This window comes from Gambusia affinis, linkage group LG05 (genome assembly GCF_019740435.1).
Source record: "Gambusia affinis linkage group LG05, SWU_Gaff_1.0, whole genome shotgun sequence".
NCBI lineage: Eukaryota > Metazoa > Chordata > Actinopteri > Cyprinodontiformes > Poeciliidae > Gambusia > Gambusia affinis.
Window position 1 is genome coordinate 22,600,307 of NC_057872.1, and position 13,589 is coordinate 22,613,895.

General features: G+C 36.5%; 1 protein-coding gene across 7 annotated transcripts in view; it reads left to right on the forward strand.

Moving 5' to 3' along the window:
• The window catches only part of etv1 (ETS variant transcription factor 1), a 33,136-nt gene extending 19,991 nt beyond the window's left edge, over positions 1-13,145 (forward strand). For 4 of the 7 annotated variants that reach the window (XM_044118276.1, XM_044118277.1, XM_044118278.1 and 1 more), the window contains 7 exons: positions 856-1,032; positions 2,167-2,414; positions 7,350-7,421; positions 7,522-7,590; positions 7,677-7,846; positions 11,199-11,300; positions 11,561-13,145. In XM_044118276.1, the coding sequence (XP_043974211.1) occupies positions 856-1,032; positions 2,167-2,414; positions 7,350-7,421; positions 7,522-7,590; positions 7,677-7,846; positions 11,199-11,300; positions 11,561-11,782 (1,060 nt within the window). In that variant the 3' untranslated portion in view covers positions 11,783-13,145. The remainder of the gene's footprint in view (positions 1-855; positions 1,033-2,166; positions 2,415-7,349; positions 7,422-7,521; positions 7,591-7,676; positions 7,847-11,198; positions 11,301-11,560) is intronic. The other 3 variants (XM_044118279.1, XM_044118280.1, XM_044118282.1) reach the window with 1 other exon arrangement.
• Positions 13,146-13,589: the final 444 nt, after the last annotated feature.

A 13,589-nucleotide genomic window follows, 5' to 3' on the forward strand; every position in this document is an offset into this window, starting at 1 on the left:
TCACCGCTATATTACCTGAAAATGGACAAAAAACAACATTATCATTTATTGCGATAACTTCTGAGATTATTTTTCATCCAGCAAAATCTTTTATCATGACAGCCTTAGTGATAACTAGTTACATTTAATCAATTACATTTGAGTAACTTTTTTTTAAAAAAAAAAAAAAAAACAAACTTTTAGGAGTATTTTTACTATGCTGTACTTTTACTTGAGTAATTTTATTACTTCAGTAAAATTTCTGGATTTTCTACCCTCTGAATGAAAAACAAATTTGTTTTCACCAAAAATTCACCAGACAGACACACATCTGCACTTCCTGTTAAAGTTTTTTATTAAAATAATTTTTTTTTTTTTTGCTTGATTTTTTTTTGTTTTTGTTTTTTTTTGTTACTTATATAAACTATTGTCTGAAAAATATCAAAATTTTCACTTAACTTTACATTTTGGCCATCTATTGATGTGATTTTTAAGTATTAAATGATTGATAGTTTGATCAGACTTTATATAAAATATTGTTTTACTCAGTAATTTCTTTTATGAAATTGGCTACTTTTTACTTGAGTACAATTTTTGGACACTGCCCACCTTTGATTTTAATGCATGTTTTAATGCAACTTTGCATTAAAGGTGTCATTATTTACTGATTGACGCTTCACGACGACAGTCATATGCGTTCATAAAGACTCCTCCATGTTAATAAAAAGGTGTTATGTCTTTTGCACATCTTTTCAAATAAAGTGTCACCAAAACTTGCATTGTTGTAAACCAGCTTGGCTACAGTAAACCCATTTCAACTCATTTGTGTCGTTCTGGACTCAGTATCCTGACATCTGGATTGTTTTGTTGCCGCAGTGCCTATGAGCAGAAGCACCACACAGGAATGAAGCCCTCCAGCCCAGTGACGCCCCCCTGCAGCACCCCGGTGTCCCCCCTTCACCATGGCTCGCCCACGCCCAAACCGGACCGGACTTACGCCCACATCCCGCCCTCGCAGCCTCTCCCGGACAGCGCCTACTCCATGGACCACAGGTACCGCCGCAGCGTCGCCATTAACCCACTGGTTGCCCTGACAACTGACTGCAATGGTGCCCGTGTGTTTATTAACTGGCCAGAGGGGAAAACAACTTTGTCAGAACATTATTTTACTATTGACACTGGTTAATTGTAAAACACCACAAGTTTAGGGAGTCGTTGTTTTCTAGTTTCTACTGCAAATGTCTTATTACGCTTGAATTAAGACAAAACTAACGTAAAAGTAACTCCTTGGTTTTAAGGAGATCATACTATATTATGTTTTAGATCATAATATGGTATGATCTAAAACAAAGATATGTGTTTGGGCAGATGACTTTCTCTGCTTAAAGTTTACTAATACGGAGTTTTAAAAAAATAACACTTAAATAGATTAGAGCTCTGTTTATTGCGCCGTTACCTAGCAACCCCAGCCAAGCCCAGGTCGTTACCTAGCAACGCAGTGTTAGTTTCATTGGCAGATTATTTCACTTATAACATGGTGAAGTTGTCTTGTTTGAAGTGAAATAATCTGTGAAACTATTTTTTATTGATATTAAGGAGTTATTGACTGGAAAACAAGTTTCTATATGTACAAGTTATTGTAAGTAAGTCTTATTTTATTTCAAATGTACTATATTTGCACTAATTCTGGACAAAAAATGCCTGTTAAGATTTGGTGTTTTTGAAGTGTAAAAAGATACTTTAAAAGGTAACCATATGGCTATGAAAAACGAAGCCCTTAAAAATAATATTATTTTTTTTTGTCTTTTACTAGCAGCATTTTGGAGTTGCTCTGTACTTTTATTGAGATTTTTCTTTTAAAAACTTTCATTCCTGCCTTTCTGGGGAAAAAATTTGCTTTTTTTTCCGGACAAACGTCCAACAGTGTCTTCAGTCAGAGGCTTCTTAAAATTTGCTGCAGTACAGGCAGCTATATGAGATCTTTCCTGCCAACAGCCATCACTATAAGTTTAGTATCTTTGAATTTTGAATTTCAGCATTTTCGGCTTTCTTACCTCCCTGCAGCTTAACAGTGTTGAAAAATACCTAAAATAATTAATTGCTTATAGAAAAACTGTTATTTTCCTGTCTTTTTTATTATTTCTCCCATTTTGTTACTCTATTATTGTGTGTCTAATGCTTTTCCAGATTTCGACGTCAGCTCTCTGAGCCGTGCCACTCGTTTCCCTCCCCGCCGACGATGGCCCGGGACAGCCGGCCCATCTACCACCGGCAGCTGTCAGAGCCCAGCATCCCCTTCCCCCCTCAAGGCTTCAAGCAGGAGTACCCGGACCCCCTGTTCGAACACCCGGCCATGATGGGAGCGCCGCTGCCCCACGCCTACCCAGCCAGCATGATGATCAAGCAGGAGCCCAGGGACTTCACCTACGACTCAGGTGAGGGGCGAGAACATGATTTAACGTTCATTTTAGCAGAGAGAGGTAATAGGCAATAAATCAATTGATCAATTAATTTGCTTTTCTCATCGTTTGTGTAATTCAGTTACTTTTAACTAGTTCTTAGATTGTGTTTGGTTTTTAAATGTTAAATGTTCAGTTTCAGTTTAGTTTTTATTTAGTTGTAGTGGCAGTTTCAGTTTTTCACACCTACGTTGATTTAAAGGTGCAGATTTCAAAAAGGTCAAAACAATTTTATTCGGACATTTTTCTGTCATCACCTTTATGTTACTTAAAAATGGTCTTAAAGGGCGTGCTGTGGTGGCGTAGGGGAAACCGCAACCCACATTTGGAGGCCTTGAGTCCTCAACGCAGCCGTCGCAAGTTCGATTCCCGGACCCGGCGACATTTGCAGCATGTCTTCCCCCCTTTCCTGTCAGCCTACTGTTGAATAAGGGACACTAGAGCCCCCAAAAAGACCCCCTGGTGGGGAGAAAAAAAAATAAAAACAATTTTATCGTTTATCACAATAACTTCTGGGACAATTTATCATCCAGCCAGATTTGTTATTGTGACAGGCTTAGTGAGAGGGAAGAAATTGACAAAATATTTTCATTGTAATAAATGAATTAGTAATAAATAATTAATGGTAATTAATGGGAAGAAACTGTAGCTAACTGGAATTATATGGTTTATTAAAGTAACTACTAACATGTTGAAATTGACATAATATCCTTTGTTTTTGTTTATGAATCTATTGATTAGAATTTCAAACTGATGTGAAAAAGATTTTTTTCTTCCCCTCACACAAGTAGTTTACGTCGGCTGTCGGCAAATTACGGCGCTAACGCTAGTCCATCACATGGTGATAAAACACCAGTCGGTTGGTTGATCAGCGATAATTGAAAACATTTTTGAAAAGGCTACTTTGTGTCGAGTATTGATTTCCCAGTGCATAAATAATCACAATACAATTAGGCCTGTCACAATAACAGATTTTGCTGGATGACAAATTGTCCCAGAAGTTATCGCGATAAACGATACTATTGTTGTTTTCAGAGCATTTCCAGGTAATTTAATGGCATAATAATGGGAGAGTCCATTCTCAGAGATTAATAAACATTTAACAGTGGAGCTGGAAGACATTTTAAATATCCAAAATAAATAAAGAAAACAACCAAAATAACAAATAAAATTAATTATGAAATCTCTGTAAACAAAATTGGCTAGTTTAGACCAAGTTACCAGACTGAAGAATTTTATCATCCAGTTTTTGATAAAAGGAGACAATAAATCATGCAAATTTAAATTATTGAGCTGATTTTAATTTATCGATTAATTGATTTATTACCTAAATCCAATACCAATACTTTGACTGCATCTATAAATCAACCAAAGTATAAAAAAACTAAACCAGTACTGTAACTACTAAAAACTAAACTTTTAACATTTAAAAACTAACTGAATTAGACAATCAGAACAAATAACACCAAACTTTAATAAAAACCAAAGGCTGTCAGAGCCCTGAGGAGGAGGCATTAAGAGAGGGCCATCGTCTATCGATCGCCTGTTATTGGAGGCGGGATCCTGGTCGAGCGTCTGCGTTGTTCACCACTTCCTGTAGTGCTCTAATGGAGAAAAGGAAAGAAGAAGAAGGGTTGGTTTCAGTCCTCCCTCTCATGTTAGCTCCCTCTGGTTGGACACTAAAGCGAGCGAGTCAGGAGGCTCCAGGAGCCCCGAGGCGGCACCGTGGCATGAATGAACATCCGCTGGACCGTTGGGTTCATTCACAAGGAGAGACAGGGCTGAGTCCAGTCAGGAGAAAAAACATCGAAGAGATGAGTTCAAGAAGAGAAACTCATGTCTCCTCTGCTGCGGCTCCATCTTTGTGCCAACCAGTCGCAGTAGCAGTTTTTTTTTTGTTTTTTTTTTATTGAAAAACCAGAAAACTGTGAATTTTTGGTGTTTTCTCGCTCCTCGGTACAGTGGATTCGCTCACCAGGTTTCACAACTGTGTGTCTTCTAAATACCAATTAACACCACTGGATAATGCCAGAAGAAACACATGGCTGCTCTGCGAAGACGTCTTACGTCTCGACAGACACTCTCTTAGTAGCTACTTGGTTGTTTCTGGCCCGTTGTCAGCGCTGTCATTCTCACAATTAACTGATCTGAATCTTTTAATCAATTCTTTTTCTTAAATTTAACAACATAATGAAAGAAGTCATATAAAAACTTAAAAAACAAACAAAAACATTGAATTGTATTTAGAGATGAACTGATGTGATATTAATATCTGTATCGGTCCTGATGTTGACAATGTGCCCGATCTATGCAGTCTAATTCTATGCTTTCAGCTCTGAGTGATGTCATTCTTTATAATTTATTTTACATTATATTTAGGATTTCTAATTGCACTCTCTGAACCATTTGAAAGAAGATTTATTTTTAGACATTTGACCAATTGTTTATGTGAGTTTCACTTGCTTTATTGAACAAATTAAAGTTGTTTTTACAAGTTTCACCAGGTTTGTGAAGCTATTGGTGAGTTTAATTGAGCTGTACTGGTGCAGAGTTAACAAATTCAGAATATGTATGTCTGTGTTTTAAAAAAGGAAACATTTTAAATCAATTCAGTTTTTCTGTACCGGATCAGTTCTGGCCGATACTAAACCTCAGATATCTGTATCGGTATCAGAAATTTAAAAAGTGGATCGGTGCATTCCTCCTTACTAAAGTACCTAAAATTACCTAAAACTACAGATCTTCATCTGCTAGAGATGCTAATGTTTTAATTAAATTTAATTAAATTACTAGTATCAGGTGGTTTTGCCGCCTGCCTTTTTTCTTAGATAATATAAACATTTTCAAGTTTTTAAAACAAGAAAAAAGCAATCAGAACAGAGAAAACGTGTGCATACATAACCAAGAACAAAATAATTTTCTTACTACTACTTACCACACTTATTTAATCCTACTTTAATTAAATATATACTTACTGACTCAATAATTATCAAAACTTTGTAATTAAAACCTTGTTATAATCTTCGTGTGCCTGTTCAATACACTGGGCTAAAAAGCCAACAAATAAATTATATTACATAAAAAAAATTTTAAAATACACACCCTGGGTGATTGGACGCGTAACGCAATATGCATTATAATAGCAAATAGAAGCAGAAAAAAACAAAACTTAAACATATTTTAAAATCAATTTTTGTGCATTTTGAATCAATTCCCACGATTACAAATTGCTATTTTTTCCCCCCAACAACTTTTTACATTTCTTTTACTTTGTAAATGGTAAAAACAATCAAAAAACTTGTTATAGCACAGTCAAACAACATCAAATATCACATGATGGATGAAAATAAACCCATTTAAAGCATAATTTTGGTGTAAAAACGTCTCCAGCTGTAGTGCAGAGGCAGGATGGAGGATGAGGGTGTGTTTATTAGCAGCCGCCGTTCAGCATGTTGACAGGAGCAGGCCTGGCGGAGAGGATGGGAGGGGAATCGTAATTTCATTAGCAGCAATTTCCTCTACAGGCCCATTACTTTGATGAAGCTCAGAGAAATGTTTATGGGCCTAAATGAAGGGCCTCAGTGTGTTTATTGAACATTCGCTCTGCTGCATGTTCGGCTGCTTTCTTCCGCGCAGCAACGTCAGACGTTGTCAGAAAGTGGATAACACGTTTTGAAAGTGTTTGATATAGAAATATTATGTGATTACATTGTTGTTGTTTGGAATATTTGTTTTTTGTTGAGGATTTCAAATATAACATTTCTGAATTTTTTTTTTATGCTCTGCTTTTATTTTGCTACGTATTAATCGTGTGCTTGAAACTTAAACAACAACTTCACTACAAAAACACAAAAGTTTACCAAATGGTTTTGCTCTAGTTTCTGCTACAAACACCTTTTCCTTGAAATAAGACAAAATTAACTGACAAGTAACGTTTCAGCAAGAAATAGGAGCTTGTTTTAGTAATATTGATGAAATTGTACTATTTCCATTGACAGATTATTTCACTTATAACATTTTTCCTGTGTTTTTTATCGATATTAAGGAATAGTTGACTTAAAATACTTTAATATCTCTATTTAGTAGAGATACTAAAATGTAATAAAATGTAATAAAAATTTTATCTATCCATGTTATGTAATGGTAAATTTAGCTACATTCAACTTTAGCTAGTATAGCGCCTTAGCTAACATGCTGCATCAGGAAAATACAGAATATAATACAATGTGGTCTGATAGCTTATTTTGTCCAAATAAGATTGTGGAATGGCATTAATAATAAATTAATTAGTAATTTGACACCAGCTTGTGATGTGAAGTGGCTTTTCTTAAACCATTTTCTTTGGTTAATGTCGGCCATTGCACGGGTTTCTTTTTTTAAAAACAGACGCTAACATACGGAAGAGGATTAGGGCCACCGAAAAAAAAAAAAAAAGAATTCTGACTTTAAAGTCAAAATTCTGACTTTCATCTCAGAATTCTGACTTTAAAGTCAAAATTCTGACTTTCATCTCAGAATTCTGACTTTAAAGTCAGAATTTTTATTTTATTTTTTTCGGTGGCCCTAATCCTCTACCGTACTAACACCAGCAGGTTTGTTCCAAATAAAATAAACCTGTAGCGGCATTTTATGTCCCCACGTTATGAAAACCTTACATCATATCAACACGTGTTTGGATACTGTGTGATGAACCAGTGGAGAGGCCCAGGGCCAGCATTCGCAGGGAGATACAGTTCGCCCGCCTGCGGCTGCAAGGCGTTACAATGCCGCCGCTGGAGGGCATTTTCTTTAATCATTGCCGCTGGTGCATTGATTGAACAGGCTGTGGCTGCTCTCAGAGAGCTCAGATCGTGTTCTTAATGCCGCCTTTGGGCCCTTTAACACCCACTCTCGTTCTTGACTGGCTTTCAGCAGAAGTGCCTAGCTGCCATTCTGTCTACTTACGGCAAGACGGCTATCTGGCTCACACTAACAGGACTGAAGGTACTAACGAAGACGCCCGCTGATGTCGTAATGCTGCTTCATGTGACGTTTCCCCTCTCAATGTTACATTAAATTGATCAAATATCTGTTTTTATTTAAGGTTGTATGTTTGACAAAGTGGTGAGGCACTTCTACGACGACACCTGCGTCGTGCCTGAAAAAGTCGAAGGTGAGTCAGCGGACATTTCCGAGCGTATCTGATCTGTCTTTAGTGTTTAGGTGTGTAAAATGATGACTTTATTCTGTTTTCCGTAGGTGACATCAAGCAGGAGGCGGCCCTGTACCGCGAGGGCCCGTCCTATCAGCGCCGAGGCTCGCTGCAGCTCTGGCAGTTCCTGGTGGCTCTTCTGGACGATCCGTCCAACTCACACTTCATCGCCTGGACCGGCCGTGGCATGGAGTTCAAACTCATCGAGCCAGAAGAGGTAAAAACCTCAGAAATGCTAAATATTTATGTCATATTTGATTGAAAATGGTTTCTTCAAAAAGTTTTTAGTAGTTTTTACTAAACATTATGGTTGAAAACTGAGATTTTTGCCACTAATATTTATTTACACCTTGTGGCAGGAAGCACTCTTTGCTCTGATTTAGGTCTGAAATGATTAATTGGATTAATTTTGATTATTGCAGTAATCATCAACTAATTTAGTAATCAATTCATTGTTAACTTGAGTATCCAGACTCAAAAAGGCCATTTGCTGACTGCAAATGCATCGTTTGCAACAAATAATCAAGCACACGTGAAAAGAATGTTGTCTTATTGCATTTATACAATAAAATGTTTACTTTGTCACTTAAAAAAGCAACTGGATTATTTGTGTATTTAGCATAATCTAATATTTTTAATATTGTATAAAACAGGCTTAGGTGTTTGAATGAAAAATCAGATTTTCAGACAATAATTGTCATTTTGCTGTGAAATTAAAGGTCTGAGACTTAAATGTTTTTCAGGAATCAGTTGAGGAATCTTCTGGGTTCATACAGTTTGTAGAAATTTGAAAGATGCTCAAACTTTAATGTTCCAAAATGTTTACATTTTGGATAGTGTTTAAACTTCCACTCTACATAAGTACATAACATTTTGTAATACATTACTGAGAACTGAAGGGTTTTTTTATTGGTTATTTTTGTCTTTTATGGAAATGACTGAAGTTTTTTCCTAATCTGTGTATTGGATGTCTTTTCAAACCGGATATTTACATACATCATATAAAAAGACATATAACCGTCTTTTCTCATATCTGGCATTAATTAAGCTGAATTTTCTCTGTTTTATGTCAGGATTACAGAATTTTTATACACAGCATGTTTGTTCAGCTAGTTTTTCCACTGTATGCGCTGTACAATGGCTGCTGGAAAAGACAAGTGTTTTGTTGTTGACTTATCGTTCAGAAACCACTTGCTGTGTTCTTGTTGGTTGTGCAGGAGGATCCACTTCTGCTTTTCAGTGACGTATGGTTGCAGCCATTTTCATATGCGAGTGTAAACATTGAGTTGGGGGCCTGACCAGAAGGAGCTTATTTTGATTTAAAGTGACAAGAATTCATGGTAGTTTAAGTTGAATCTCACTATGTAGGTTTAAATTTAGATATGTGGGTTTTTAAATGTCTATGTCTAAACATAGACAATAAAGTCTGTCTACATTTATGTAAACCTCTTTACTCTAATTTCCATTTGCATGATTTATTGTTTTTCTCTTTTTTTCCCAAAATCTGGATGTCAAAAGACTTCAGTCTAGTATTTTGGTCTCAACTAGGCCAGTTCTGTTTACAGAGACTTCGTAACTAATTTTATTTGTTCTGTTTATTTATTTTGGATATTTAAAATGTCTTCCAGTTCCAGTGTTAAACATTCATTAGAATTTAAAGTTTATTGATCTTTGTTCTTACATTATTATACATTATACATTACCTGAAAATTGTCTCAAAACAGCAATATTATCATTTATCACATTAACTTTTGGGACAAATTATCATCTAGCAAACTTTGTTATCGTGACAGACATATTCACTTGTTTCTCTTCTTTTGTGTAACAAAAGGCAGTGGAACAGAATAATAGCAGCCTAAGGTTTTATTGTAATATCATTTGGTCAAAATGAGAATTTAAAAGCCAAATCAGACAATGTTAAATTATAAATCAGTCAATTTTCAAAAGACATTTTCCTGAAGGCGCAGCTCTAGCTGGCGGCTAAGTCTGGATCTGTGCATGCCCACTCCACCCACTGTGGGCCTCAGTTACTGCTGTGGGGGGTTGACCAGCGGGTGGGAGTGTAGGAAGCAGGAGACAGATGAGCAGGTGGCAGCGGTCCACGGAGCCCGGCGGTGTGTGGAGGTGCGGGCCAGCCGCAGCCACCAGGGGGTCCATTCATACCATCAGGTGACGCAGCAGACAAACGCTAGCTAACAGCACCTGGCTTTACAGGTGTAGGATATAAACAGATACGTGGAGCACCGCAGAAATCTTACCAACTATTTTTGATGTAGTTTCTAATGCAAATATCTTAGTTCACTTGAAATAAGACCAAACTGACCTACAGGTAACGTTTCAGCAAGAAAAGTCAGTAATTCTTTAACAAGACATTTTTCCCATGTTAAAAGGTAAAATAATCTACCAACTAGAACTTTTTCATCAATATTAAGGAATTATTTACTTTAATTAAGCTCCTATCTATTTCTGATAAATGACACTTAGAAGTTATTTTTTTAATTTTTTCAAGTATTACTCTAGAAACTAGTGTAATACTTATAACATTTTCTGTTTTGTAGTGTAGTAAAATTTGCCTACACTTTAATAATACAGTTGCTTGCTAAAGTAATCACGCACTGTAAAGTTATCTTTCACATATTTACAGACAAAAACTACAGCTGTGTCTTTGTAAAATAAAATCTTTCTGATATACAGATTACCAAGTACCAAGATTACCAAGATACTTGTGGTGCTTAATACTTGGTACACTTTAAGGTGTTTTTAAGATTTTTATGTTTTTTGTGCAAAACACAAAGTCTTACCAAGTACTATTGGTATAGTTTCTAGTGTGAATACTTAAAACAGTTTAAATAAAATAAAATTAACTCATAAGTAAATCTTCAGTGAGAATTATGAGCTTCTTTTAAGTCAGTTAATATTTATTTTATAAATGTACTAGTTCCATTGGCAGATTATTTCACTTGTAATAAGAAATTTTCACCAAGTTATAATCTGCCAGTGAAACTAACACTGGGTTGCTAGGTAACGGGTTGGGCTTGGCTGGGGTTGCTAGGTAACGGCACAATGCCCGTTGATTATGAAGTAAATGGAAATATTCGCTTTTATTGGCTCTGATCAAGCTGCTATATATCACTAAAAAGTTACTTCTAAGTTAGTTTTGTTTTATTTTAAGTGTATTAAGATATTTCCACTAGAAATTAGACCAAAAATACTTGGTAATATTTTGAGAGCAGTAAAGCTGCAATGAGAGAAGATGGAGCGAGTGGTGGTGTGAGTTTGGACGCGATGCTGGATGGTGGGTGGTCCGCTAGACAGGTGCTGTAACATCTGCTGCCTCCTCAGCTGGCCGTGTTGACAGGCTGCTAATGAACACATCCCTGGTCAGGTCTGCCCAGTCTGGACGCAGAATAATTACCATTATTAGGACAATACAGATTAATAAGTTTGTTTAACATTTCAGCTGCTGCTGGCTTCATGTGAGGGAAACCATCTCTGAATGTCTGGGATTGTTTTCGTTTTGGCGTTCAGGCTGACTGTTTGTTTTTGTTTTGGTTTTTTGCTTGGTAAAGGTGGCGCGTCGGTGGGGGATCCAGAAGAACCGGCCAGCAATGAATTATGACAAACTCAGCCGGTCGCTTCGCTATTACTACGAAAAGGGAATCATGCAAAAGGTGAAAGAAAGTCTTCATATGCAGAGAATTTTTTTATGATAATCTGCAGAATGTTTTTACCTTTAATTTACCTAACAAACTCACTGATATCCCAACTAATTAAAAAGTTAGTTTTTGTCTTATTTCAAGTGTACTAAAATATTAGTTCTAGAAACGAGACACATATAATTAGTAGGATTTTATGTTTTGAAGTGTAACACAAGTATTTGTCTCGACATCAAACAGGGAAAAAAAAACGCTTGTGTTTTTTTATCGACCAGGTTGCCGGGGAGAGATACGTCTACAAGTTCGTGTGCGACCCCGAGGCCTTGTTCTCGATGGCGTTCCCCGACAACCAGCGGCCGGTGCTGAAGACAGACATGGAGCGTCAGATCAACGAGGAGGACACTGTGCCGCTGTCGCACTTTGACGAAAACATGGCGTACGTTCAGGAGGGGTCCTACTGCCAGCCGCACCCCTACAGCGAAGGCTACGTTTATTAGCGACACACACACTTTCACTCCGCCGTGCCGCCCCGCCTCCTCTGTACACCTGAGACTGTCATGTCCTCTGATTCACCGTCGCTCTGGGAAAAAGACTGAACACACACACACAGAGTGGCACTTCCCTCAATCTGTCCGACATCAACACACTCACTCATCTTTGCTCTTGTCTTTCTGGCGTCCAGAGAGTGCACTTTACGGACAGGAACAGCACCAGAGTCTGTGTGTTTGTTGATTTACCCGTTTATGTTTGTACATTACAGCTGAACGCATTCTGTTTATCTTTATTTTTTATTATCATTTTGAGCATGAGGCTGGAACTTCGGTTTCCTGCAAAAGGAACTCGTCTCTGCACACAGGAAGCAAATAGAAGAAGGAAAAACTCTTGTTTTGTCCTAATGCAAACATCTTCTACTGGAAATCTAACAATGCTTCCACGGAGACGAGATTGTTCTTTGAAAGACTGACGCAGTGGTGAAAAAAAGACATTTTTAGCCGTTTAGGTGGGAACTTCCTCGCCTCCAGGCTGACCCAGCTCTCTGCCATGACTCCAACCAAACTGTAGATCTTCATCATATAGATGTTTTTGCTGTAACAACATCATTTCCTCATCAACTAAAAAAAAAAAAAAAAGCCTTGTGGGTCACAGCTACAAGGATGCACTGGAATCTTTTAGGATAATCATCAGAGAACTCAGTCGCTGTGTAAAAAAAAAAGAGAAAAAAAATTGATTTGTATTCATTTTTCATTCAGGTGTTCAGTTTTTCAGTGAAAAACAGGTGACTTCTATGTACAGTTAAAATTAATTCAGAATACCTATTGCATCCCCAAATTTCAATAAGTGGATTTAATCAGCAAAAGAAAAAAAAGTTTAATATTTTTCTTTACATTTTTTCAGTTCAGTTCCAGGTGAACGCAATGAAAAAATAAAATAAAAGTTGCTTTGCCATCATTAGTTTGCTTTTTGGTAAAACAAAAAGAGCTATTTAGAAGTTTATAATGTGGTGAAATAAAGGAAGTCGTGTTATATTATAATGTTGTATAATCAGGTACATGCACATTTTGTTGCTGCTTCAAATTGTAAGTGTATTTTCTAGTCAAGATAAAAGGAAATCAAAAAACTGAAAGCATTTAGCAACTTTGGCCTGCTGCTCTGGATTTCTGTTTATTTTGTTTTTTTATTTTTATTTTTTTCATCCATGCATCCAGAAAAAACCCGTCTGGTCCGTCTGTTTTTGGAGATTTACATGTGTGGGATGAGATTGGCAATAGGAATGTTCTGTAATAAAATAGTAAAAAAAAAAAAACTAAATTATGTCCACTTGTTAATGCTTACATAATTAAACAATCATATGAAAGGTTTTGTCAAAAGATTTTTGTGCTTTGTTTGACAAAGGCATCATTTGGTTTCTGGTTTTAAAATATGTCACAGTTTTAAAGGGTATGATTTAAAAGTACATTTTTCCATCATACTGTTTCTGTGATTTGAGTTTTTACAAAACTACACTGACCAAAGCAAGGAAAGTTACCTGCCTACCCTCCCCACGTCATTAACAAATTAGTTTAGGAGGAAAATTGGATAATTTATTGCTTAAAATTCACTTTAAGATAAGGACAAGGTCTTCTGAAAACAAATATTAGCAAATGCTATATTGCTAATCGCTAATGCGATAACGGTTTTTTGCCAACTTTGAACACGTTTAGTGCAGTTACTTTCCCTTAAACGACTTCATTTTTTTCTGGAAAAACTAAAAGTATTTAAAGTAATAATTTACTTGGCAGTTTTGCAAACATTCATTCAAATAAA